The following is a 27,018-nucleotide window of genomic DNA, read 5'->3' as shown; positions in this document are numbered from 1 at the left end:
GCAAGTCAAGGTAAGGCTGCGGGTGCAAAGTGTACCTACATCACTGAACATGTGTTAAGATTTATTAGTCCATTCTTAACGCTTTTTACTTCTTCTCTTTCCATCTCCATCAATAGCTATTGGTTAGTGATCATTCTCAGCTGAGACCTGCAGCCTTCAGTTCACTAATGCCAGAGCTGAGAGGGCAGTGGGATCTTCTACACTGAGACATAATCCTGGCCACTTAGACAAGAGAAATTGGTTTTCGGGGTTTTACACTGCCATTTCTGTTCACTCTTTAATGAATGCTTTCTGTCCATAAATGAAGCAGAGATGGAAAAAGAGGCGAGTAAGTGCTAACATAAATTGCAGCAGGTCAACCACAAATATAGGCTTTCAAAAAAAGTTCTTTTCTATTTCTTTTGTGTGTGTGGGGGGGGTTGGGGTTCAAGGTGCTTGCTGATTTCTAAAGTACTTCCTGAGCTTGATTAGTATGCCCGATGCATCAAAAATTGCCTTTGCAAACCTTTATTCTGTAACCCATGCTTCAGTATAGAAGGTCCTTTTCAAAACTAGATAGAGATCTGACAGTAACGTGTATTTTTCACCATTATATGTCTCTTACTGAATCACCAGTCATATGCTAAGTACCGGGTATTAAAATTGAAAGAGGCAGGCACTAAGAAGGTGTAGTTGACCTTTGCTTTTGATTTGGGGGCACATGAGCTGCTTTTTCAGTGTGAGTCATTGCTCCAGGAGGAAACTGCAAAGAATGGGGAGAATATACTCTCATTGTACATGGCGTGTTTGTGTAAGAGGCTCCATATGGCTTTGACATTTACACTCCAATTCTTTTCCACTGTCCTGCATCATGGCCAAGGACGGGAATGACTGTGTGGGAAGGTTGATTGTCTTCCTAAATGCTGTGTTGTCTTACAGCTTGGCTTTGGATCATTCCTTGGGATCATCGGGTCAAACCTGATTGAGAACAAGCGGCAGATGGTAAGTTTTCCTCCTTTAGGGAGCTCAGTGATTATGTGAATAAGGAACACATTGCCTAAGCTTGTACACATTTGGCCCCAAAGGAAGCTATTATTTCACCTCCCTCCCCTCCCCCACTAAGCCGCCAGAGAACTTATCTCCCAGTATTTTCAAGATGGTGTGCATCTCTTTAAGCTTTCTCCTTCATTCTCAAAAGAATACTGGCTTTTCAATCAGGCTGCTGGTCTGGCCTAGAATGTCGGGTTTCTGTTGTATATCTTACTGTAGCTCTGAATATTACTGACTTTCGTAGCTTCCTTTTGGTTACGTAATCTTTTGGAAAAGTTTTCGCAAAGTTTCTTTGTATTCTTTTAGATTATAATCTAGGGAACTTCCATTAAGAAAGTAAAGGGAAGCTGGGCCTGGTGATTTCTGTCTCTAGTCCTGATACTTGGGGAGGTTGAGAAGGGGGGACCTGGAACTCAGTTCATGATCACCTTTGAGTGATCTTGACTTGAAGACCTTCCTGAGCTACTTGAGACCCTGTCTTAAAACCAAAACACAAACTAAAATTAAAAAGAGGAAGCCAGGTAGTGGTGGCGCACGCCTTTAATTCCAACACTTGGGAGGCAGAGGCAGAGGCAGAGGCAGGTGGATCTCTGTGAGTTTGAGGCCAGCCTGGGCTACAGAGTGAGTTCCACCCTGTCTCGAAAAAACAAAACTAGACAAAAAGAAAAACAAAACAAAACAAAAAAATTACAAAGAGGAAGAAAGTCAATGTACCTGAAACATAGATCAAACTAAAATTATGAAGTCAGCTTTACAACAATATCTCTGTGTCTTTGCCATCCGTAGTTCAAAGTCAAGTATGCAGTAAAGTTGAAAGGAAGGATCAGCATTTGACAGAAGCTGAAGCTTAGAAAGTTCACTGCCCTAATATGATCTCCTAAAGGCGAGCTGCTGTGTTTTCCTGGTTTAATTTTGAGAAGGCTTCCTTGAGGGCAAGGGGTAGAATGGATAGGCTGAATGCAATTGCAACACAGTTTTATAGAATTACATACACTTCAGGAAGTCTGGTGAGTGGTCAGACACTGGACTAAGGTTAGAGTCCCCTTGAACAACTCTTAACGGCATCCAAATTTTGGCAATGGGGTCTGTTTAACATCAAGCTTAATCAAATAATGTAATAGCTCTAGTAACAATGCTTCCCCCAGCAATATGGGAATCACTGCCAGGGGACTTCTAATAGTTTCTTCTTCCATTTCACCTGGACTCCGTCCCTTGCCAGTTTCGTTTTCACTTTGGGCTTAAATTATTCAAAATAATGGGGGAGTTTTAATTGTAGAGCTGATCATAGCATAGCTAATAATGCCAATTTCATGACATCGTTCATCCATTATTTACTGATTATCTGCAGTGCTGTGAAGTGAGATTTATGGAGAGAGGTTTCTGAACTACTCCCAAAGGAGATAAGTATTTCCTCTCAGCCTGCTGAAGTGGGTGAACCCTAGGGCAGCCTTGGCTTTGATCTTTTTTCTTCTCCCTGGGGAAATAGCTCGATGCCATGTTATTTCCTCCTCTTTCTCCCCCAAAGCCTCAAGAAAGAAAAATGCTGATTCTATGTAGTTCACAAGGTCAAGCATAGCAGATTGTAGGCTCATGTATCATATTTCCTTGTCCTCAAAGACATTCTGAAATTGTGATGCTGCCATACCTTGATATGTAGCATCATCTTGATACTAGAAGATGAACATTAGAAAAATTTATGTTATCTAACATGATCAATAAATTTGGCAATCTGGTTTTATTATTTTAAAATTTCTAGCTAGGCATGGTGGTACATGCCAGCATTCTTAACCTTTGGGTGGCTGGATTAGAAGTTTAAGATGATACTTAGCCACAAAATAAACTTGAGACCAGCCTGGACTACATGAGGCCATGACCCCCCCCCCAAAAAAAAAGAGTAAGAAAGAAAAATTTTATATAGACCACACAAAAATTTACCCATTTCAGAGACATCAATTCTTGCAAAATCTCTCTGGCATTTAACTGGTAGTACATTGAATATCCTTTTTCTTCAATCATGCATAACATGATACAGAGTTATGTAGGACCCAAGAATCACTCTTGTTATTATCAGTGTCCACTATGTCATCAAGCCGCAGAGTTAGGGGTATAGAAATCAAAGGCCAGGAACTGGTGGGCATCATCAGTTCTTTCATAGACTCATAGTAGAGACACTGGGGACACTGTTCCCCTCACCGTGTCTCCATTTCCACAAAAGTAAAATACAGGGTTGGATTACATGATGTCCAAGGTCCAACATTTTTCTGAATCTGAGGATGGAAGGGCTATGCAGTCGAATTCCTCCATGGACAGCATACTCGATACCAGCAAGCTTCTTCATTCGGTTCTCACAGAATGAATTTCTGAGCTTACTCTGAAATATATTTTAAAAAATGCTTCAGTTTCCCCTTCTCTTCCTCCCTGCCTACCCCCATACCCACTCACCCTGCATGACTGAAAAAAAAAAAAAAAGAGCATCCTTGTCAGCGACAGAGTAGAGTTCTGCTTTGGCTGACAGTCTCTTGGGGATTACCTAGTCTCCCAAAGCAGCAAGAGTGGAAGCCTAACAGACATGTTCCTTTTGTTCCCTCCTGCAGCTGGTGGCTTCTATCGTGTTTATCAGCTTTGGTGTGATTGCAGCATTTTGTTGTGCTATAGTTGATGGGGTCTTTGCCGCCAGACACATTGTGAGTATTATTAACCTTGAGTTGAATTGTGCAATGCTATAACCCTGCCTTGAATGTGCACTGAGTGCTTTGAGGGGCACACGCATACAAGGGAGAAGGAAGCTCTGCCTTTGTCTTCAATAGCTGCTAGTCAAGGGGAGAACACCAGTGAAGAATGTAAGCATCTAGAAAAATGGACCCAAACTGGCAGTACAGACTTCAGGGTGCCATAGTGGTTCATCTCCGGCTCCAGAGAGCAGGGAAGACTTCCCTTCCCAGTGGCAATACGGATGGCGTAGCCCTTTGGTGTGTAAAATTTGGAAAGACAAAGACAAAGGCATTGGGGTAAGGGGATGTCTTGAAGGTAGGGAAAGAGCAGCAAGATAGTATCATGGCCTTAGACAGCCATGATGGGGTACTGTAGAGACACAGACCATTTGATTCTGTAGCAGGAAGCCACATGGTCCAAACTAACCTCCCCTTCAACAGCTACAAGAACAGACCATGAGGACAAAGGTACCCAAATACTGCTATTCTTATGACAGTGGTTGAGATGTAATAATGAAGTTGGATGTCTGGAGAAAGTTTAGAGCTAAACCTCCCACCCTGACTTCAGTCCTTCAGTCCAGGTGTCAAATGTTTCCCATTCTGCAGAAACTGCATTGGATAAGGGCCGTTTTCACTCCTGAACTCTAGATCTCTATGACCAAGAGCACATCCATTAAGCTCTGTATAGAGGACCTTGCTCCCCACTTTTAAGTTTAGTTCTTTGACAATTCCATGCATGCATATAAATGCATCTTGATTGCTGCATTCATCCCTCTTCTTTTTATCTCCCACTCCTATCAACAGCCACTCCTCCCTCCCTGTCCCTTTCTCAGATACGTAATTTTTGCTTTTGTGTCTGACTCCTCTGATTTGTTCAGAGACATCAGGGGGCCATTTGATTGGGACTATCCATTGCAACCTGGGGGCATCACGAATGGATACATAACACAAAGCAATGACACCCTCTTTTAACTGAATTTACCAGCAGGATCATTCAGCAATATGGATTATGGTTTCCTGGGCTTTTCTTACATTCGTGCCTAGCTGCTAATGGGCTCGTTCTTGTACATACCCAGAAAACGCATTCGTAATTGTTGAAAAAAATGTGTATTTCCCTCTGAAGGGGGCATGTTTTCCGTGCCTCTCCACAGCATCTAGCCCTTACATTCTTTCTGCCCGTCTTCTACAGTATTTCCTGAGCCTTGAGGGTGTGGTATATAAATGTTATGTTTAGGACTGAGCACTCCACTGTCAGTGATCTTTCACACCTTTTGCAACTGTAAATCTCTGCATTTATCACAGTTCACTAGAAAGAAAGGCTTCGGTGATTAAGGCTGAGAGTGATAATTGCCTATTTGTATAAACATATATATTTAGAAGGTGGTTCAATACTGTGTCAGTTTAGTTAACAATGGAATTAAGGTCTCCCTGAGGGCCTGTGACTTCCATCACCATGCTCTTTGCAGCAGAGTTCCAATATCGATTCCCTCCTATGGGATGGGCTTCAAATCCAGTTACAGAGTGCTTGATTACCAACCACACTAGTTGTCGAAAGTGGGTGCGTTTTGCTTGGAATCTTGGTTTTATACTTCAGAGTGTTCAAAGCTGGCGGTAAGACTCTTGATGCCTTCTCCCTACTAGCAGCCTAGGTAGCACCTCCTGCTCCCGCCCTTCTTTTACCACGTTGTGTTTCACACTGTTCCAGACTTCTGGCCCAGGAACAACTTTTCCATTAATCACAGTAAGCATAGTGCCTAGAACTCATACTAATTTTAGAGTGCCACAAAAATGGTAGTATTTCTTCTCAAATAAGAAGGAAAATGGTGAACTTTTAGCTTGAGACAAAAATTTGGCACATAACATAGATATATTTGTTTTTATACTAATGTGGTCATAACGCTTATTTAAAAAAAATGCCTTTCGGGGCTGGTGAGATGGCTCAGCGGGTAAGAGCACTGACTGCTATTCCAAAGGTCCTGAGTTCAAATCCCAGCAACCACATGGTGGCTCACAACCACCCATAATGAGATCTGACGCCCTCTTCTGGTGCATCTGAAGACAGCTACAGTGTACTTACATATAATAATAAATAAATCTTTAAAAAAATGATTTTCAGTGGGAGAAGGGGATGAGAAAAACAACAAAAAGAGCCTTGAGCTTAGGAAATCATTAAGTAGCTCTAATGTTCTCCAAAGACCAAAATCAAGAGCAGGAGATAGCAGCTAAGCACTGGAGTAAACTCAGTCTTTCAACTGAACTAAACTTTTGAAAATGAAGATGTTTTGTGAACCGTTGGAAACTGTATTTTTGAAAATAGTTGACTTAGAGAAAATTTAGCTTACCAACTTTTTCTGTGTGGGTCACAAGGCATGTTGTTGCACTTTAGTCATGGGCTCGTTGTTAATTTAAGGTCATTTGGAGCGGGGTCAAGGATGTGAGTAGATGTGCATGAGGAAGACAGTATTTTTAGTGACACTCCTTCTTGGAGTCCTCTTCCAGACAGAAGAGTCAGCCCCATGTTTGGCAAGATCAAAGGAGATCATAGCGTTAGTGTTATCACCTAGTCTACCTCTGAAATAGTAGCTTAGGAAATAATCTAGGTAGGAAATAATAAGGTATGGGAGAGAGATGCCCTTTCTCTTATTTATTTTTTCTGAGGGTCAGGAAAAGAAATATAAATTTTATCCCATTCATCCGATTTCTATATTCTGACTTCAGTGGTGCCATCTTTTATTCACCTGGTTTTTGTTTTGTTTTTTATTCCTAAATGATATATCAGTAACTTATAATGGTTACAATTCTGTCTCCTAACATAGCAATTATTGTGGTCCTGGCATATTACTTTCTGAATATATACATGTTTTTGTATTGTTGTTTGCAGTGAATCATAGTGTACATGCTATTTTGCATTCAATAGGAAACATGCTAGTAACACTAATTGTTTTTATGTATTACATTTAGCTTTTCAGTGTGTCCTCACATCTATTACCTCATGTGAGACCTATAACAATCCTGTGAGATAAGTAGGGCTGGCATCATTATCCCCAATTGACAAGCAGTACTCACTCTGAGACAGTTTCCATGGTAACATAGGCCTAGTGGCTCCAAAGCCTGCCGTAGCTTTTGATGGCATCATGAGCTAAAATGGCTTTCTTTTCTTCTTTTTTCTTCCACTCATAATGTTTAAATTTTTTTTAGTATATTCACAGTTGCACGGAGACAACAGTTTTAGATTTTTTTCATATCCAAAAGAATCCTTATATCCTTTGTCTATTATAGCCTGTCTCTTCATCCTCCCCAACTCTTAGCAACATCTACTATGCTTTCACCATCATAGATACTCCTATATTAAACATTTCATACTAAAGGAACTCTACATGTGGAACTTACGATTGGCTCCTTTTATTTAGTATAATGTTTTTGTGGATCAATGCTTCATTCCTTTTTCTGGTGTACTAATGGTACACTATATAAATATACCACATTTTGTTTGTCCATTCACCAGTTGATGGACATTTGGGTTGTTTCTTCCATTTTTACAATTATATACAATGATGCAGTTCACATTTGAGCACATGTTTCTGAATGGGTATATTTACATTCTCATTTCTGCTTGGGAGCAGAATGGCTAGGATATATGATAACTGTGTTTAATTATTTGAGGAACTGCCTGACTGTTTTCCAAAATGGCTGCGCTGTGTTATACTCACCATCCGTGTATTAGGATTCTGATTTCTTCACAGCTTCACCAATTTCCATTATTATCTGATTGTGCTCATGAGCGTAAGGCAGTACCTCATTGTGGTTTTGACTTGTATTTCCCTTATGGGCCCAATATTTTAGACCATTGGCTTCAATCGAAAGCAACGGTGAATAAACTCCCAGCCTCTATTTATTGGGAAGTTCTCTGTGATAATCACAGTTTTAGCTACTTTTCCTGTTGCTGTAGTAATGCCATGACAATTGCAACTTATGGATGGGTTTAGTTTTGCTCACAGTTTGAGGGCACAGGTAGGGTACATGGCAGGAAAGTCATGGTGGCAGGAACCTGAAGCTATGGTGACATTGCATCGGCAGTCAGAAAGCAGGAAGGAGAAACGCTGGTTCTCTGCTCCCTTTCTACTTATTCTCAGTGCAGGACCCAGCACAGGAGATGCTGCCACTGGTCCTTCAGAGTGGGTCTTCCTGCTTCACTTAACCTAACCAAGATCATCACTCACAGGCATGATCATATGCTACCCTAAATGATTTCTCACAGATTTGCCTGGAGGCTTATCTCAGGGGTGACCCCAGATCTTGTCAAGTTAGTAATCATTATTAACTACCACAACAACCTAAGCCCCTTTGTGAATTTTATAGTTGGTGAGTTGTACTTGTGATAGTATATTTTATAGATTTTGATGGTATCATGATGCTGTTAAATCACAGATCCACTAGCTGCCTTTCTGTCTTGGAAGTCAGGCCACATTCCCCTGCAGCCTTGGTTTCTCTCTGTCTCTCTGTCTCTGTCACTTTTTCTCTGTTGGGTCGTAACTTCTCTCTCTCCCAAGTGTCTATAATAGAAATTTACCTTTCAGGGTTAGAAATAAAGTGAAACTAATAGGCAAGAATATGTCCTAAAAGGGCTTGGTGCACAGCAGTCATCTAATATATAGCAGTGCCCTTTTCCATCCCTTCTTGCCAAGGTTGGCAGTCCTTCAAGCTAAAGAGGTTGCAAACTCAGGTTCAGGGACCTCTGCTCACCCCTGAGTTGCCTGTTCTTGCCCTTCTTGAGGGGATTACGTGTAGAATAGCAGCCAGACATAGTAAGTGGGCAATCAACCTGCATCCCTGTCTTCGTTTAAGCTGAATGGGAAAACCAGGTCATAAAGGGCTATGGCCAGCACTTTGGTCAAACCTTGAGCACAGTAATAACGAATATATTGTTACTCCAACGTGGAAACTAAGTCCTCCCAGTTATGAGCATGAGAGTCCTCCTTCCTTTCTAGTCTGACTCCAGCCTGAGTTAACAGCCATGCACTTTTGTAACACTGAACAGTGAAGAAAATTATGGAGCATGAGCTAATGGAAAGTCCAAGGTCATCGATGGGGTCACAGAATGGAAGGCAAGAGGCACTCAATGCCAAGTATGGGGATCCTAAATCACAGGTCCAGGGAAAATAACCACCAGGGTTGGAAATAAGGCAGAAGGGGAAAGGCAAAAGATAAATCCTTTCTGCCTGGGCACTTTGAACTAAGCCCCTAAGGCCATTTTGCATAAACCAGTGTCTTAGGCTAATGTGACTTTGACCCAAGACCCCCTACTACACAGGGATGCTTAGCGTCAGTTGTGCAAATGACAGCCTTTTCAGTTACAAGTTACACGTTTTCAGGCATAGCTGACTTGTCTCTTCTTTCTTACACTCATGCCTGAGAGAGAGAGAGTTTCATTCAAAAGTGAGCAGAGTCAATCAATTGTCCTTGATCTCCACATTAATTTTTCCCCTCTCTTTTGCTCTAGAAGTACCTTTTTGAGTTTTCCGACTTTACCTATCTGTGTAGGGGAGTGAAAATGGCTCGTAGTCCAGGTGAGCTAAAATCTACAGCCAATTAAGAAGCTGCCCATCCTCCAGCCAGTGATTTCTTTGCCTCTTCCTTTTGAAAAGGCATGGAAATAACAGCAGGGAGCACAAATCAGCCAGCCCTTATCTAGTCCACAGGTGATAATGAGACTTCATAGTTAAAGCCATGCTCTCTCTATTTAGAAGTGCAATATTGCAATAACATGGAGTTTTGGATCTTGCTCCCTAGGGACTGTCTGCAAGGAGACAAAGCCTAGAAGGAAAAAAAAACCAAGGAGGAAATTTTAAGAGATTCATTTTTCAATCAATCTTCCTGGTTTTTCATTAACTGAAGTAGTTCAACAGAAAGCAGTTATTAGAATGATCTTGCCTGATCCAGATCCATATATTCTCAGGCCCCCAATAGGTTTTAGAATTTAACCTAAACTACTGCCTTTCTCTCTCTCTCTCTCTCTCTCTCTCTCTCTCTCTCTCTCTCTCTCTCTCTCTCTCTCTCTCTCTCTCTTTCTCTCTCTGTGTGTGTATGTGTGTGTGTGTGTGTTTTCAAATCTTATATTAGCAAACAGGGCTCTTGAAGTTTTACTTTACAAAGCCAAAACCCTTTTGGTTTGGTGTTTCCCTTTATAGGATTTGAAACCACTCTATGCTAACCGGTGCCACTATGTTCCCAAGACATCACAGAGGGAAGCTGAGGAGGTGAGCCACAACGATGCTGCATGTCTTTACCCCATGGGAAAGTCCCTTGTTTCATCTGAAACAGCCTTTCTTTACCAAAAAATAGATTTATGTATTACTTTAAGCATATGAGTGTCTTACCTGCATGTATGTATGTGCACCACATGTGTACTGAAGTTACACATAGTTATGAGACACCATGTGGATGCTGGGAATCGAACCCTGTCCTCTGCGAAAGCAACAAGTGCTCTTAACTGCTAAGACAACTCTTAAGCCATGAAACACTCTTTCTATATTATTTCTTTCCACAGACACAAGGTTCGCTAGTAGGTGTTTTGAGCTATTTGTTCAGTGGGTCAAAGCACAGTGTTTCTGAGGACATGTCATAGATTGGAGCCTCATGAGGCCTAATCAGATTACTTTTGTTCTATGGACATAGGCTGGCCCTCTGACCCTAGCCAGTAGTCTCTCATTGTGTGTCCCTCCCCCATTTCTGCCAAAACTGATTCAGTTGTCTGGACTTGGGGTTCAGCTGGAAGAAGATATGAATCCCACCAAGACACTGTGCTAAGAAGGCAGAGCCTGAATGCCATGCATGGAATGCTCTGGAGTTCAGATCAGGATAACTGAGCAATCTGGTCTATCTCAAGGTTCTAAAGAGGCCCAGCTTGTTAGTCTAAGAGGCCAGCCTAGTGATCTTGAGTAGGCTCAGGAGAGTATTTCTTTCTTGTCCCACACATGCCCTGTGTTCCCTGTTGCTTCAGCTAGAAGCAGTAGCAGTGGCAACTTTGGGGTGGGGGCAGAGGGGGCATGTACTTTCATTTCAGCAAATCACAACCCCCTCCCAACCAGTGGATTCCAACATATGAAATTCTACCTATGTTTCTGGGAACGTTGACAAGTTGGTACTCTGCTAACCTCAAAATGAAAATCGTTCGTTCACTGTGAGGATCCAACCAAGAGTACATTTGCAACACCAATCTCAGCCTCGATAGAGAGGGGAGGAGACAAAGTTGGGTGGGTAGGGAAGTAGGAAATGGGCATAGGATGAGTTAGGAAAGAGGACAAATAGGAAATTCTTTGTACGAACTTTTCAAAGAACGAAGAACGATTACAGAAATAACACTAAAAGATAGCACACCTGTGACTGGAAAGGAAAAATGAAAGGCTGAGGCAAAATGGCTACTATATCCTACAACCTCCCGGGGAGCCACTTTACATGAAATTTAACAGGAGTGAGTGGTGTCCTTGGAGTTAGACAAAGCCATAGTCTTGCTCCCAAGGCATGGATGTTAAATGCCTTTATTATGACAGTACCATCTGATTCCCACCATTTTCGGCTAGCAACCACAAAGTTACTATTTTTCTAATTGTTCCTGGGTTAGAAGGAGGAATAAAATGTGTGTGTATGTGCTATCAGCATATCAAAAGGCAACAGACACTTGGATGAAAGACCCAATATGAAGAAAAGTGCCTGTTTACTATGAATATTTCTGCAACAAAGCCAAACAAATGTGAAAGTACTTTGCTACACCCTTATTGCGAAGGGAACTTGAAAAACATTCTTGCAAGCGAGAGAAGGTAAATGCAGACTGTGCCTTACAGTTTTAGTTTTGAAAAATGTTTCTGCAAACTCAGACCATGGAATCCTATTACAGCAATTCTCTCGATTTCACTGTGATAGCTTTCTTGTGTTAATTTGCCAACTGCACAAATATTAATAACAGTTTCCACAAGTTTGCTTATAATCCTGTCTCTCTTAACTCAATTTTTCCTGTATAAGGTCATAACTTCCTCATCCAAAATTACTCCTTCTACGAGGGCTTTGAGGAACCTTACCCAGGCAGTTAAAGAGGTACTATTGTACTTCAGTGTGCATGTAATGGCTTCTCTCTATTCCTTTGTACCAGATCCTCTTTCTTCTTGTGTCCTGATTTTCTTATCCTTCATATACTCATTCCCTAATATCCATTTAATATATTGTTCCATCTGTCCTTCCTCTCCTCTACCTTGTATGAATGGGGTATGAAGGACTGTGGATGGGGCTAGCCAGAATCTCAGACACACAGGTGCTTGCTTTATGCACAAGCACAGGTACCTTTCTGCTTAGCCCCATCTTTCGTTTGCATGGGTATGTGCATATCATTTATGTCTCCATTGGTCACTAACTCATATTTCAATTCCAGAGGACCAATCCTTTCCAGTGCTAGCTTCTCCCACTATTGTTTTGTGTCCTCAGGTGAACTGCCCTCAACTTAGCCGTGGACTTTGCACACCTCGCATCCGGGGCAACACCTGCTTCTGCTGTGACCTCTACAACTGTGGCAAGTGAGTCTGGTGCCATGAGCACAGAAGCCATTGTTTGACCCTATTGGGTGCTAAGAGAGCCAAGACTGGTGAGAGGTGAAGTAGTGGCTATTGGTCTGTCATAGATTCTACCTCACAGGCACTACCTGCTTTCTCTGTGCAAGGCACCACACTGGCTACTTTCACAAATGGTATCTCATTTAATTTTCCTTATAGTTCATTCATTTTTTTTTTCTTGCGAGACAAGGTTTCTCTGTGTAGCCCTGGCTGTCCTGGAACTCACTCTGTAGATCAGGCTGGCCTCGAACTCAGAAATCCGCCTGCCTCTGCCTCCCAAGGGCTGGGATTAAAGGCATGAGCCACCAACGCCTGGCCTTATAGTTCATTCTTATTTATAAAGTCTGGAGAGTCGTCATCACGTGAAAGAAAAGTGAAGCTCAGAGGGAAGACACAATTGGCTAAAGGTCATATAGGACTTGAATATACAAGTAGTAATTGAATCCAGCACTTTTTGTACATTCAACAAATATTCTCGGACACCTTCTCGGTGCCTGGCTGTGTTCTACACACTAAGGATTCAGCAGTGACAAAAGCAAAGGTCTTTGTCCCATGGGGCTTATATTCTAGCAGAGGAGAGAATATAAGCACATATAATACATAATGTAATGTTAGGTGTGAATAGAGTTTCAAAGGAAAGTGAAGCAGGAAGACATCAGTGAGGGAGAAACTGTGTACACAAAGTAGGCATGGGATGTCTCTTTAAGGTTTCATGTGTGAAGGGACCTGAAGAAACCTGGAAAGCCTATCAAGAAGATAACCAAGAAAAGAGTTTGTAAGCCAAGGGGACAGCAAATTATAAAGCCTCTGAAGCAGGGTTGGTGCCAGTTATACTAAACAATCCGAACTCTGCCTTCTAATTAGGATTACAGCAGTTATTTTTTCAAAGCATTAGGTACTAAGAATACGGATGTCAGACTAGTAGGAAAGGCAAATAGATGAACAACTGATGTGTGAACATAATAGCACAGGGAGCATCAGTGGATATAGCAAGGACTCTGATGGCATAATGAAGGACAAAGGATAAGGAAGAGTTTAGGATATGAACTAAAAGCATGTGGAGGTGGGGAAGATATGTTTGCAAGTTGTCAGGACTTAAGAAGTGGAGGGAACCATAGAAAATATCAGAGGAGGTGAACACAAAGCAGGAACCAGGGTCAGATGTCAAAGAACCTACTGTCTACAGGAAAGACTTTGGCCTTGACCATGTAGGCATTTGGGAGCTATGGAGGTATACAACATGGAAAATGAATAGGTAGACACTGCAGATGACTGGGATGCAATAAAAGTAGGAGGGTTTTTTTTTAAAGGATTACTTAGAATTATAAGAGAGGTGTGACAATGTGATGCAGAATAGCCCTTCATATAACATATTGTTAGCCAATGCTTTCCTATGCATGACTGTTTTCAGACTTTGTGTAGGAGAGCTGAAGACCAAGGGAGGGAGGGAAGAACTAGGCCAGGAGGGGTGGATGGATGTAGATAGAGAGGCCTGAAGGGAAGCAGTGTACACACTCTCTTCCTGTCAGTGGTTCTTCTGGGACCAGTTTTTCTGGTTTGAGGATTAAAAACTTGAGAGGCTGGAAGCAGAGTGCAGCAAGGGGGAGAGCTCACTGGGCCTTTCACCTTTTTTGCTAATACCAATCTCATTTCCTTGGACTGTCTAACAGTAGAGGAAGAGAAATTCAAAGACTCAAAGGAGGTATAAGGACTATCTAGGTGGAAGGTCGATATATAATTATTCATGTTGGCCTCCTCGGCTGACTTCCTCCATTCTTGTCCTCTCTCTTTCTTTCTCTCTCCCTCCCTTTTCCTGTTTACTCCCTTGCTGTCTTCCCCCTTTCCTTGCTGCTCTCTTTCCCTCTCTCCCCCTTCCTGCCTGCCTCAAGGGGTAGGGGCTGGGAGCTGTCATGAATTGAATAGAATCTGAGATCTGGAAGCCCATGGAGAGATCTAAAAAGTGATCTATTACACACACACACACACACACACACACACACACACACTCACACACACACACACACACACACACACACACACACACAAACATACCTTTGCTTCCACAATAGTCATGTTTCAGAAAAAGGATTAGAAAATAATAAAAGGTTACTTAAATCTCATTTATCTGAGCCACAGGTGAATATTTTCTATTTTTACCCTCAGTGGAGACTCAAACTCAATTTATCTATTTTGTTAATCTAAATTTCACAATAACTGACTTTCATAAAGCAACTCTTACCAGTATTATTTTTAAGGAAGGATTTTTTCTAGTTTATGAAATACTTTTTAAATATTTTTGTTTTTTTTTTAACTCTTACAAGCCCTCCCCTCATTCCTCCTTCCCCTTCTCCTCAGAGAAGGGGAGGCTCCCATTGGGTACCCACCCACCCTGGTAAGTCATCTCATAACAGGACTAACTAAGCACATTCTCTTTCACTAAGGCCAGACAATGTAGCCCAGCTAGGGGTGTTGGTGTTTTATAAAAAGAAAGAAAGAACAAGGAATATGTTTGGTAGCTGTATGGTGAAAGGGGGTGCCTCTGTGGGTCTATGCTGAGGCATCTCTTCCCTCTGAGGTACCAGCCATATGACGGGTATAGTATGTAATAGAGTTTATTTAGGGCATGGGGAGGGGAGTTGAGGGAGACAGAAAGGCAGAGAGAGATGGGGGAGGGGAATGGGGAGAGAAGGGACAGAGAGGAAAGAGGGGAAAAGGATAAAAGAATAAGAGAGAGTGAGGAGGGGGCAAACAGCTCCTTTTATACTGAGTCAGGCATACCTGGCTGTTGCCAGGTAACTGTGGGGTGGAGCCTAAAAGAAATGCTAACAAGGGAAGGAGAACCAAAGGTAGGTAACACTCAAGAGAAAGCACTTGCTCCAATTGTTGGGGAACTCACATGAAGACCAAGCTACACATAATTCCAACCACTCTGATCTCACCCATGTCTCAAAACTGTTTTCTATGTATTCATGTCTATTAAATAATTTTAAATATAAAAAAAAGAAGACCAAGCTACACACCTACTACAAATGTGTAAGAGGCTTAGGTCTAGCCCCTGCATCCTCTTTGGTTGGTGGTTTAGTCTCTGTGAGCTCACATGGGCCCAAGTTAGTTGACTCTGAGTTTTCTTGAAATGTCCTTGTCCATGCCAATTTGCTCAATGCTATCCTTGACTCTTGTATAAGACTTCCCAAGCTCCACCTATTGTTTGGCTGTGGGTCTCTGCATCTGTTTCTGTCTCCTCCTGGATGAAGCCTTTTAGGAGATGGTTATGCTAGGTTCCTGTCTGCAAGCATAGCAGAGCATCACTAATAGTGTCAGGGATTGACTCTCTCCTATGGGATTGGTCTAGTCATTGTTTGGACATCTGTCATTCTCTGCTCTATCTTTGTTCCTGAACAACTTTTAGGCAGGACAAATTTTGGGTGCAAGGTTTAGTGGGTAGGTTGGCATCCCCCTCCTTCCACTGGAAGTCCCCTCTAGCTTTAGGAGGTGGACACTTCAGTCTCCATATCCACAACTGCTAGGAGTCTCAGCTAAGGGTCGTGCCCATGAGTCTCTCCTGTCCCAGAGCTTCTCCCCCCCAATTTCTGTTCTCTCACCCAGCCTTCCTCCTTTACCCACACTTGAACCCCCACCTCATTCCCCTCCCCACCCTCTCTCCCACCAAATTCTCTCCCTCCATCCACTTCTGATATCTATTTTATTCCCCCTTGTGAGTGACATTCAAGCATCCTCCCTTGGGTCTTCCTTACTATTTGAATTCTTTGGGTCTGTGGATTGCATCCTGGGTATTCTATACTTTTTTTTTTGGCTAATATCCACTTATTAGTGAATGCATGCCATACATGTCCTTTTGTGTCTGGGTTACCTCACTAAGGACGGTATTTTTTAGTTCCATCCATTTACCTGCAAAGTTCAGGATGTCCTTGTTTTTAGTATCTGTGTAGTATACTATTATGTAAATGAACCACATAAGAAAGGAATTTGTTAAGAAGTTGTACTAAACTGTGGACTTGCACAGGGCAGAGGACACGCTTCCATTTTGTCAGCACAGGGTTAGGCATGACTAAAGAGCTGATGAAAATAGAGGGACATTTGTTGAAAATCAAAACAAAATCTTCTTTTCACCAGGAAAAGAAAATATCAGACAAGGCAACAGATATGGGTCATGCTGTTTCTAAAGCTCTATGAGCTCCGGAGTAGCTTTAACCTGCCCTGTACTTAGAAGCCCAAGCATCTGTCAATCTACTTTCTCAAGTCTGGGTGGCCAAGATCCCAAGGGCAAAACCAATAGAAAAGGACTTGCTTACGTTTCCATCAGTTCAGAAAACAGCCGTAAGACTAAATAGGGGACAGACTTGCAATGAAGGGAAAGCTTTTTCCTTGACCCAGGGGTTTTTGCAGCCAGAGCCAAATATAGCTGGCAACCAGCATTCTGAGGCTTGGAGACTTTAATTTTGCCGAATGCGTATTTGTTTTTTTCTCACACGAAGCCTATTTTTAATCAATTGCCAGCTCCTCCAGTCCATTTCCTGGAAAGGAGGCCAAGAAAAAAAAAAGTGGGAACAGAAACCATCAGGCAGTCATTTGTACATCGCTACAGAAACAGAGTGTCCACTGTCCCCTCGAACCCGCAGACCTTCACTGACGTCATGGGTGGTGAGGTTTAATACCAAACATAGATTATTCCATTTAGCCTTGTGCAGGAAGATGGCTTTCTCTAGGACACAGCTTCTCTGCGGCAGCCTCTTAGAGCATCTCTGCCTCCCATCTAACTCACTCATCTTTGGAGAGGTCAAGTCAATATCATTGGTTTTTAGCGAGTAACCTAAAGGAAATGGAGTGGTTTGTTTCCTCCGCTGGGAGCACAGTGATAGAGGCCAGCTTACTTCCACTCCTCAGCAATTCTAGCAAACCTTTATGACATTCCTACTATGTGCCAGGGGCTATTGTGCTCTTCAGAAACTAAGTGTACCAGAAGGGGAATTTAAAAATAAGGAGAATTGGGGGTAGAGGGGAGGAGGGAGGGAGGAAAGAGGGAGAGACAGAGACAGATAGAGAGACAAGACAGAGACAGAGGGGGAGGGGGAAAGAGAGAAGACAAGAGGAGAAGTAATAATTACCACTCCAAGTTATTGTCTTATTGAAGAGCAGAAAGATGCCTTCCTGTTTTCCTCAAGATCAACTGCCATTTCCTGTGTTTAAGCAGAGATTTGAACCCAGGTTTTCTGCTTCTTTGGGCCAACCCAGGAAGTGGAGTTCAAAAAGAAACAAGCCTGGTCAATGCCCTCGTTACTCATTCACTATGTATCAATCTGTGGTCTTCAATCTTTCTAATGCTGTTCTAGGCAGTAAGAGAGACACAAAGAGATGTCTATAAGAGATGGCCCTTGCTTTTGAGAGGTTACAAGTTGGACAGAGACATCGTGGTGGCCTTGGGCTTGGTTGTAGCACAGCACTCAGTACCAAGCAACCTCTCAATATATATTAGCTTAAATGAAAAACTAACAACAACCAACTGAAAAGGAAAGTCTGTCTGAGGCTTAGGGAAAATCTAGTGGGTGGGCACTGCGGCCCTTGAGAAGGCCGTGTCAAAGCTTTGAGCCAAAGGCGGGGTTTGGACAGGCAGGAAACTGAAGACAGTACCTTCTTGAATCAAAAAAGTGGAGAACAGTCTTTGAGTAAGCTCCCAGCATTTCTAGTCTGGGCCTGCTAAGAACTGCAGCCTAGCGAGAGTATAGAATCCATTTTTAACCAAGATTATGGCAGATGGAACTTTGGACACATCAGATGGCAGCTTGTGGAAGCTGTTCTGGGACTTGAACTTGAGTCGTCAGGTTCGGCAGCAAGTGCCTTTCCCCACTGAACGTTTTCATCAGCTCCGGATCGTTTTGTGTTTCACCTTGCTGACTGTGAAAAGCCGTGAAAAAAAATTGAGAAAAATGAATGGCTTTAAGTTTTCAGACATATTTTAGGAAGCTGAACTGAGCACTGGCAGAGTCTGCCGGGAGGGCCTTGCAGTCTTGGGGGCACAAGGGAAATATTTTAGGGATTTTTTTTTTCACAGAAAATGGACCAAATGAAATCATGATTCTTAACCAGAAGCAAACCACATTAATTTGCTAAAAAACCATACTATAATTAATCATTAACTTTCTTTTGTTTCATGGGTCAGATTTTAAAAATGAAATAGCTGCTGAACCCACTCAAACCAAAACCAACTATCCCCTCTGGAAAACTGACTACTTTTTCTTTTTTGAGGTGACTAACTTGTGTATATGACTTGTTACATGCTAGGCAAATGCTCTACCACTGAGCACAAATCAAGTCACAAATTATTATATACTCTTAAAGGAACGTCTCACGGTTCCTTATTGGGGCATGTGTCCTTACAGCACTAGTGTCTTTAAGCATGTAATTCAAAGGTCTGAAATTATGTTTCCAGATAGCGGCTTTCATAAGAAAAAAAAATGTTTCTATTTGTTATGGGCTAAAGTACTGCTTTGTACGCAGTCTTTTAAATTTTAACGTGTGTGTGTGTGTGTGTGTGTGGAGAGAGAGAGAGAGAGAGAGAGAGAGAGAGAGAGAGAGAGAGAGAGAGAGAGAGAGAGAGAGAGGAATGAGAACACAACTTTCTGGAGTCAATTCTCACCTTCTATCTTAATGAAACAAGACCTCTCTTGTTTCTGCCTCTGCTAGCTGGTCCACAGCTTCTGGAGAGTTCTGGCTCCACCTTCCATCTTGGTATAGGAGAGCTGGGATTGCAGCTGCCACCACATCTGGCTTTTTAAATGTGCATTCTGAGGCTATAATTCAGGTCATCAAGCCTACAAGAGAAGCCTTTTGTACACTAAGCCGTTTCCTGGCCCCATAATGCACATTCTTATTAAATCTCCCAGGCTCAGAGAAGTTAAGAATGTTTCTGTCAGGCAGCAAATAAGTTATGTATTATGTATGTAATGCAGCCAGACTTCAGGGTTTGCTAGAGCATAATGCCTTTCTACACGCACTATCCACTTACTCACAGTAGATTAGGAGGTAGGTAAAGATAATCGGAAGGATGTGTCAGAAGGCAGTCCCAAGTCACTAGTGTGTTCCTACAACCCCACACTCACCCTTAGACACATAGCTGCCCTTTTCAAAGGGATTGAACCTGTACAGTTGCATCTTTTGGGGGTAGTAAAAAATGTGTACACTCTCCTTCCCCATCATCAGTGCCAACTCATAGGAGAAACTCAAAGTATGCTTATGAATGGGATCTCCTGATAGATTCATAAAAATACTAAAATTCAATTCAATTTCAGATGAATTGAATTACCCTTAAAATTCTACCATGAGGGCCTGCTGGAGACACAGTTTAATGGTTAACTGCAGTTACAGGCAGTTGTGAACTGCTTGATATGGTTGCCAGGGGAACCAAGGTCAGTTTTTTTTTTTTTTTTTTTGCCTGTAACTCCAGTTTCAGGAATCCAGTGTTCTCTGATGCTCCTGTAAGCGTGTGTTTGTGTGTGCGTGCGCGCGCACACACACAATGTTTCAGGTTACCTGCTTTGCAATATCCCAGTGGATAGGGATTTCTATTGAATTCATTTATAGAGTATTTATGCAGCACCAAATGTGTGTTATGCATGGTAGTTGCATGATTTTTTTTAAATGAGATATGAACTCATGTCTGTTCAGCCCAGAAAGAGCAGAGATAGACTATAGAAATTATTGCACCTAAGTTCAGCTTACTGAACTAGTGAGTTTATTATCTTGTCATCCATCTCTTGACATGAGGAAAGGATTGATTCTAGGCCCTCTCCTTTACTGATACAAAAAGCCATAGATGCCGAAGTCCTTTGTATGAAATGGATACTGTGTGCACATAACCTACACAAGCCTTCTGTATATTATAAATTGCTTTTAAATTACTTATAATTCCTAGTTGTAAATGTCATGAGGCATTATACTGTATTATTTATGGACTAATGACAGAAAATGGTCTATGTATATTCAATAGAGATCCATGTTTTAAATAGTCAATCCATGGCAGATTGAGTTGGCAGATGCAGAACCTGCAGGGATTATGTCCTTCACATAGGGATCTGTGCAGGGAGCGTATAAATCAGTCTGGACCAAGTGATGTGACTCAGACTAATTAGGCTCACTGTACGCATCTTCAGACAAAGTGGCCAGGGTGGACCTCTCCAAGGATGTGGTATTCTGAGTTCTGTGTTACATCTCAGTTTTAGTAGTATGTTAGCACACAGGGATTTTGCGGGGTGGTGGTGGTAGTGGTGGTGGAACTATTTGGTTGGTTTTAATTGGGGAGATACTGAAATCTTTGAAGCCTGAAACAGATTTCAGCTTTACCACTTATGATTTAGCCAAGGTCCTTACCCTCCCTGTGCTTCAGTTTCATCATTTGAAATGTGAGAGTCTAACATTATCTACCTCAGTGTTTTCAACCTTCCTAATGCTGTGACCCTTTAATATACTTCCTCATGTGGTGACCCCCAACCATAAAATTATGTTCATTGCTACTTCATAACTAATTTTGCTACCGTGACGAATCATAATGTAAATATCTGTTTTCCAATGGTCTTAAGTGACCCTATGAAAGGGTCATTAAACTCTCAAGAGGGAAGTGACCCACGGGTTTAGAATTGCCGATTGACCTTGGAGACTACTGTAGACAGGCATTGCTGTGATAATAGGAGTGGTTTATGATATGTTCTGTCTAGTCCAATAGACACTATCTACATATGACTATGAAGCACTTGAAACACGAGGAGACTAAATGCTTGAACCTTAAAATGTACTTAATAAAAAAAGCCACATGTAACTAGTAGCTACCATATCAGAGAGGCGAGATTTACTGAACTGACATGTGTAACGCTGTACCTAGTAGATGATACGTGTCAATAAATGCTATCTAGGATTAGTGTTAGTGATGATTACAAGAGTCTCTCTGACAAGCAACACTTGGTTTTGTGTTTTAGATAAACACTAGCCACACTTCCATTTATTGTTGTGTTATGCTCCAAGCAAACTACAATGACGCCCTTTACAACAGCTCCCCATCTGCCTAGGCAGCTCTTTCCCCTGAGCTACACAGTAGTCAAGTCCTAGTGGTGGGGGCAAGGGAAGAAGATTTTCTGCTTCTAGGAGACTGACTGTACTATGTTTCTCCCCATGCAGCAGGGTGGAAATCACCGGCGGCTACTATGAGTACATTGATGTCAGCAGCTGCCAGGACATCATCCACCTGTACCACCTACTCTGGTCTGCCACCATCCTCAACATTGTTGGCCTGTTCTTGGGTATCATTACTGCTGCGGTCCTTGGGGGATTTAAGGATATGGTAAGAAAGAAAATGATGTCCCACGTCCCACTTCACAGTGACTTCTGTTTGGTGATGGCGAACAAGGCTAGGATGTTTGGGGCAATGGAGATCCGTAATTTAAAGGGAGGAATCAGAATGTAGCCTATGCAGCTACCTTCAAATATCTCAAACTCAAGTGCCATCAATCTGTATATATTTCTTGTGAGCGTGAACTTCCTGGTATCTTGAGGAAATAGTGGGAGGGATTTTTCCAGTCGTCTTGTTCACTCTGCCTGTGTAAACAATCCATCATACCTCCCCACAACACTTTTAGTAGAAACTTTGCTAGTTTTCTCCTTGCTGATCTTTGGGGGACAATGAAGGAAAGGGATTTATATTTAGCTGTAGGCAGGATTAATGCTAGTCTCCTACAGGAATTCCATCACAGAGTTTCTACACTAAATGCATCTAGGCTTTTTTTCCCCCTTGTACCTGAAGACTCAGCCCCAGGCTAAGCTGCTTGCCAGGTCTTACCTTCAACCTCATCTACCCACATTCCTATTCCTCTCTTTGGAATCTTCTCCATATTTGTGTGCATGACTGCAAATGCACAACAGCACTCAGAACCCTCAGTAATGCATGTTCCCTCCATAACAGTAGATACCCTCTTTCTTTGCTTTCAAAATATTTCTCATAAGTTACTTGCTTATGTTGGTAAGCTTTAATCTCGAATTATGGAGCTGTTAGTTGTGAGCCATGGTTATTAACCTAGCTTCATATTAGAATTACCTGGAGTATCAAAAACAAAGCAAACCAAAGTAAAATAAATCCACATGCTTGCATCCTTCCCCCAGACATGCTTACTCAGCTGGTCCAAATGGGAACCTATCTAGCAATGGATTCCTGTGATCACTCCAGGTGATTCAGGTCTGTAGGTGGGCTGGAAAACCACTGCTTCACATATCCTTAGAAAATGATTTTGGGCCTAGAAGGGATTTTCTTTCTTTCTTTTCTTTTCTTTTTTTTCTTTAAATTTATTTATTATTATATCTAAGTACATTGTAGGTGTCTTCAGACTCACCAGAAGAGGGCGTCAGGTGTCATTACGAATGGTTGTGAGCTACCATGTGGTTGCTGGGGATTGAGGGGATTGAACTCAGGACCTTTGGAAGAGTACACAGTGCTCTTAACTGCTGAGCTATCTCTCCAGCCCTGGATTTTCTTTTGATCCAAGAAGTGAGATAAGCAACTAATAGACCCTTGGATGTTCATGTCCCCTTTCGGGTCCCCAAGGAACAGGATCCTGAATAGCTTTCTAGATAGACAGTCAAAAGGTGGTGATGGTAAATATGAAGGGCCCTGAAGGTAAAGGAAACAATGGAGCTTTGGTTATAGAGTCCCTTGAAAAATTGAGCTGCTTAGGAATATTGGGTGTTCCTGCTGGTGACTCTGTCATGAAAACATTTCTGTGTCCACCCCTAGTCTATCTATCAGTCTCTCTTCTCTCCCTTTCCCTTGTACATATTTGTCATTTCTTCTCTTGTTACTTCAGAAAACCCAAGCACTAAGGAGTCTGTATGGTAAGTATTGACAAGGTGGTCACCCTAGGAACAAGAAGGATTTCCTGTTGGGGGGGTGGTTAGGGGGCTGGGGGTAGGGAGTTGAGGAAGGTTTTAGGAGACATAGGTGTTTCCAGGTTTAGGCTTTTTTGGAGGCTTTTCCCAGAAAAGTCTCATAAGCAGGTGGGGATTTCCTGAATAGGAAGAGCTTTCCAGACCCAGTGGAGGGGTGGCCTTGACAAATGAATGCCTCTTTGGAGGACTTACCTGCAAGCTGATCTTACCCCGCAAAGTCACAGTGCTAAAAATTTCACTGTTTTTTCTTCCATTTCTTCCTCTTACTCCTCCTCTTCTTCTTTTTCTTCCATATTTTCTGATAGAATTTGCCCCCTTTTGTTTATTTTCAAAATTAAGATAATTTAAAAAATAAGGTAATTTCAAAACTAGGATTTTATCTATCTATCTATCTATCTATCTATCTATCTATTTATTTATTTATTTATGTGTATGTATGTATGTATGTATATGTGTCTGAGGTTTGGGGTATCTTCCGGAGCTGGAGTTAGAAGCAGTTAAATGTAACCTTCCTGTTGTGGGGACTAGGAATTGAACTAGGGTCCTCAGCCAAAACAATACATGTTCTTAACCACTGAGCCACCTCTCTAGCCCCAGTTAGTAACATTTTAACTATGCTGGCTAATATGCCACATAGGTGTTAAAACCTTGTATTATGTAGCCTCCCTGAGTTAATGATTTGATAAGTTTCCATTATCATTTTATATTCTTGCCAATAGTATACAAGAATTCTAGCTTCTCTATTAACTCTATTAATATTAATATTAATATTAACTCTATTTCTCTATTAATTCTAGCTTCTCTATTAGCAAAAGATCTTAGTAGGAACAACATTATAATTTTGACTTGCCTTTCTATAATAGCCAATGATGTCAGGCCTATTTCATGTGCATGTGGACAATTTGTATACCTTCTCTGGAAAATTGTACATCTTAGCTTTTGACATCTATCTATCTATCTATCTATCTATCTATCTATCTATCTATCTATCTATCATCTATCTGTCATTTATCTATGTTTTTTCGAGACAGGGTTTCTCTGTGTAGCCCTGGCTGTCCTGGAACTCACTCTGTAGACCAGGCTGGCCTCGAACTCAGAAATCCACCTGCCTCTGCCTCCCGAGTGCTGGGATTAAAGGCATGCGCCACCGCCCGGCTACAACACATATGTTTAAGAGACTGATATTTGCTCATTTGGCTTTTAGTTCTCCTGTCCAAAAAATCAATTAAGCTCACATGTATAGATTTATCTTTGAATTCTCCACTTCAGTTATTTATTTATTTTTTTTTTATGTACAAAGGATAGAGGATTCTATTGATAGTTCTGATAGTGGCCATGTTGTCTTTAAAAAGGGCTTTGTGCATGTATTTTTGTTCAGTCTTTGTTAGCTGGCTTAGCTACTCACCTCAGGTAGATTATTAAGTACTCAAACCATTTAATATATGAGAAAACAGATCAAGTAGGCTCAAGAGATTTGCCCAGAACTAAGTAGCAGAACTTGAATTATAGCCCAGATCAACTCTTGCTCCTTCCACCCCATCCCTCCTGCCTCACACTGACATTTGCCGAGTCTATTCTGCTTCTTCAAGTTTTGTAACAAACACTACCTGCTATTTGCTCAGGAGCTTCCTTAACAGTAAGGGTGGAGAGCCAAGGAAATACTGACTGTTATTAAACCATAAGCCCGGGAGCTCTGTCAAACACTCATAGGAGAAAAGGAAAAAAAAAAAAAAAAGAAAGCAAAGATCATGGCAAAAGATAGTCACTTCATGGAATAAGAGAATTCTAGTGGGGGTAGAACATGAGGCCACCAAGGAGATGATATCATCAAAATGAGAACATGATGTAGAAAGTTCTAGAATATAAATGTGTGAGCCAAAACAAAACCCTTGGCTTAGGTCTAAATGGAGTTGGTGCCTGGCAGGTTTGTTCCTTCATTTCAGTGCTCTGTAGTCTGTAGGGAGGCTCAAGGCTGATGGAAAGATAGGAGCCCGGTACTGGCAGCACTTCCATACAATGGACTAGGAGCCACTTTTTTTTTTTTTTTAAGAGTTGTTGTAGAGTTCTGACATGAAAAAGGATGTCTTCACACCTTAACCAGAAGTGCTCAAGAGTGGTCCTAAGGAAATGGCCAATGAAGAGTTGCTTGATCAAAGACATAAAGATTAAGATGAATCTTGAAAAAGCCATAATATATCCGTGCATTTGGTACCTAAGTGGCGTCTCTGGTTTAGGATAAGTTAGAGAATAAAAGAGGCATTTTTTTTTTTTTTTTTTTTGCAAAGTCCATGACCATTGTCTCAGTAGACCCAGTTTGGTCCAGGCAAGAGTGCTTTCACAATTTCCTGTGCCTCCTAGGAACCTTTTGTGTGACTAGAGCTCAGAAAGTTTGTGATCAATAATGGGGAGGGGAATTTTACAATTGGAGCTCCAGAATCTCAATGGAAGCAGGCGTGCGCATACACACACACACACAGAGACAGACACACAGACACACAGACACACAGACACACAGACACACACACACGCATGCATACACATAAGTACTGACAAACATGCTTTAAAATCCTGTTTTCTATTTGAAACAGAAGCAGATCATCCTTTGGCCATCTAAGTTGCATCATGCCAGCCCATCTCTTTGACCCCAAGTGCTCCCTTGCCCTGCCCATTTTCTCTATCCCCTCTAGCTTGCACTCTCCAGCAGCTTTCCAACACTCACTCACTTGGTCTTCCTTTGATGTTTCTTCTGTGCTTCTTTCCCTGTAACAGTTAACTTTCTTTCAGAAAAGATCCTGGACCTGTGACCTACTAAAGACACAGGATTTTTTTTTTTTTTTTTACACATACAGTTTACATTGTTGGGTTACTTTTCTGTGGTTAGACTTGATTTATTTAGACAAATAGTTTTGTTTTGTAACAGCCGGCAGGATATGTTTCAGGTGGATGGGAGTCCAAAGAATCATACTTTCTGGTACTTACTTCCTCAGGGAAGAAATGTCTTCTTGGAATTTTGGTGGAGAGATAACGGGACTTCTCACTCAGAGCTCTTCCTCTGTAAAGTAAGGCAAGATCTCAGGCCTTTCCCATACCCGAGGTGTCTGTGAGATGCATTGTAATGCCTGTAGATCTCACACCCTTAGGGAACCCACTCCAAGCAACAAAGCAACAGAACTGTGTGGAATCTAATGGAGTTTTCCTGTCAATACACTGATGCACGCTCACCTGTGCTGCTGCCAAAACCTACCCACATTTTCACTGCTGCAGAAGTAGCTCCTGCTCTGGGTTAACGTGGTATCGATACATACAGGAAGGAAGACATCCATCTTTCAGACAGTTCTTGGCTCTCCACACAAATGGAAGAGAGATCTCTAGGACATGGAAGATGGCAAAGTGTGAGGTTGAGTGTCTGCTTCCGATGGAGTGCCCAGAGTGACAACAGAGCCTTCAGGGGAGGCAGAACACAGCCCCACAGTCCATAATGGGTGTCCTCAGTCTGTGCTTTCCCAGGTGTCAGGGGAGTCTGGGATGATTGCTATGGTTACCAGTCTGTGTATCCCTGTAGCACAGGAATGGATTCTGGGTAGAGCTTACTCTTAGGGCAGCCACATGCTTGGCAGGAAGAGTAAGGCAACGCCTAGATGAGAGCAGAACCCAGTTTGGTTTTGAGTGAGTGCCAAGAATACAGAGAGAAGCCGGGCGGTGGTGGTGCAGGCCTTTAATCCCAGCACTCGGGA

General features: G+C 42.0%; 1 protein-coding gene across 4 annotated transcripts in view; it reads left to right on the top strand.

The window, feature by feature from the left end:
• Positions 1-27,018, top strand: part of Tmem255a (transmembrane protein 255A) — a 55,911-nt gene that overhangs the window by 15,772 nt on the left and 13,121 nt on the right. For 2 of the 4 annotated variants that reach the window (XM_029473302.2, XM_021153272.3), the window contains exons 3-8: positions 919-981; positions 3,624-3,713; positions 9,929-9,997; positions 11,760-11,831; positions 12,216-12,304; positions 21,527-21,689. In XM_029473302.2, coding sequence (XP_029329162.1) covers positions 919-981; positions 3,624-3,713; positions 9,929-9,997; positions 11,760-11,831; positions 12,216-12,304; positions 21,527-21,689 — 546 coding nt within the window. The remainder of the gene's footprint in view (positions 1-918; positions 982-3,623; positions 3,714-9,928; positions 9,998-11,759; positions 11,832-12,215; positions 12,305-21,526; positions 21,690-27,018) is intronic. The other 2 variants (XM_021153274.3, XM_021153277.3) reach the window with 2 other exon arrangements.

This window comes from Mus caroli, unplaced genomic scaffold, assembly GCF_978045245.1.
Source record: "Mus caroli unplaced genomic scaffold, Mus_caroli_1 scaffold_5, whole genome shotgun sequence".
Classification (NCBI taxonomy): domain Eukaryota; kingdom Metazoa; phylum Chordata; class Mammalia; order Rodentia; family Muridae; genus Mus; species Mus caroli.
The sequence above is the reverse complement of the archived record's forward strand: the minus strand, read 5'-3'. Positions and strand labels throughout refer to the sequence as shown.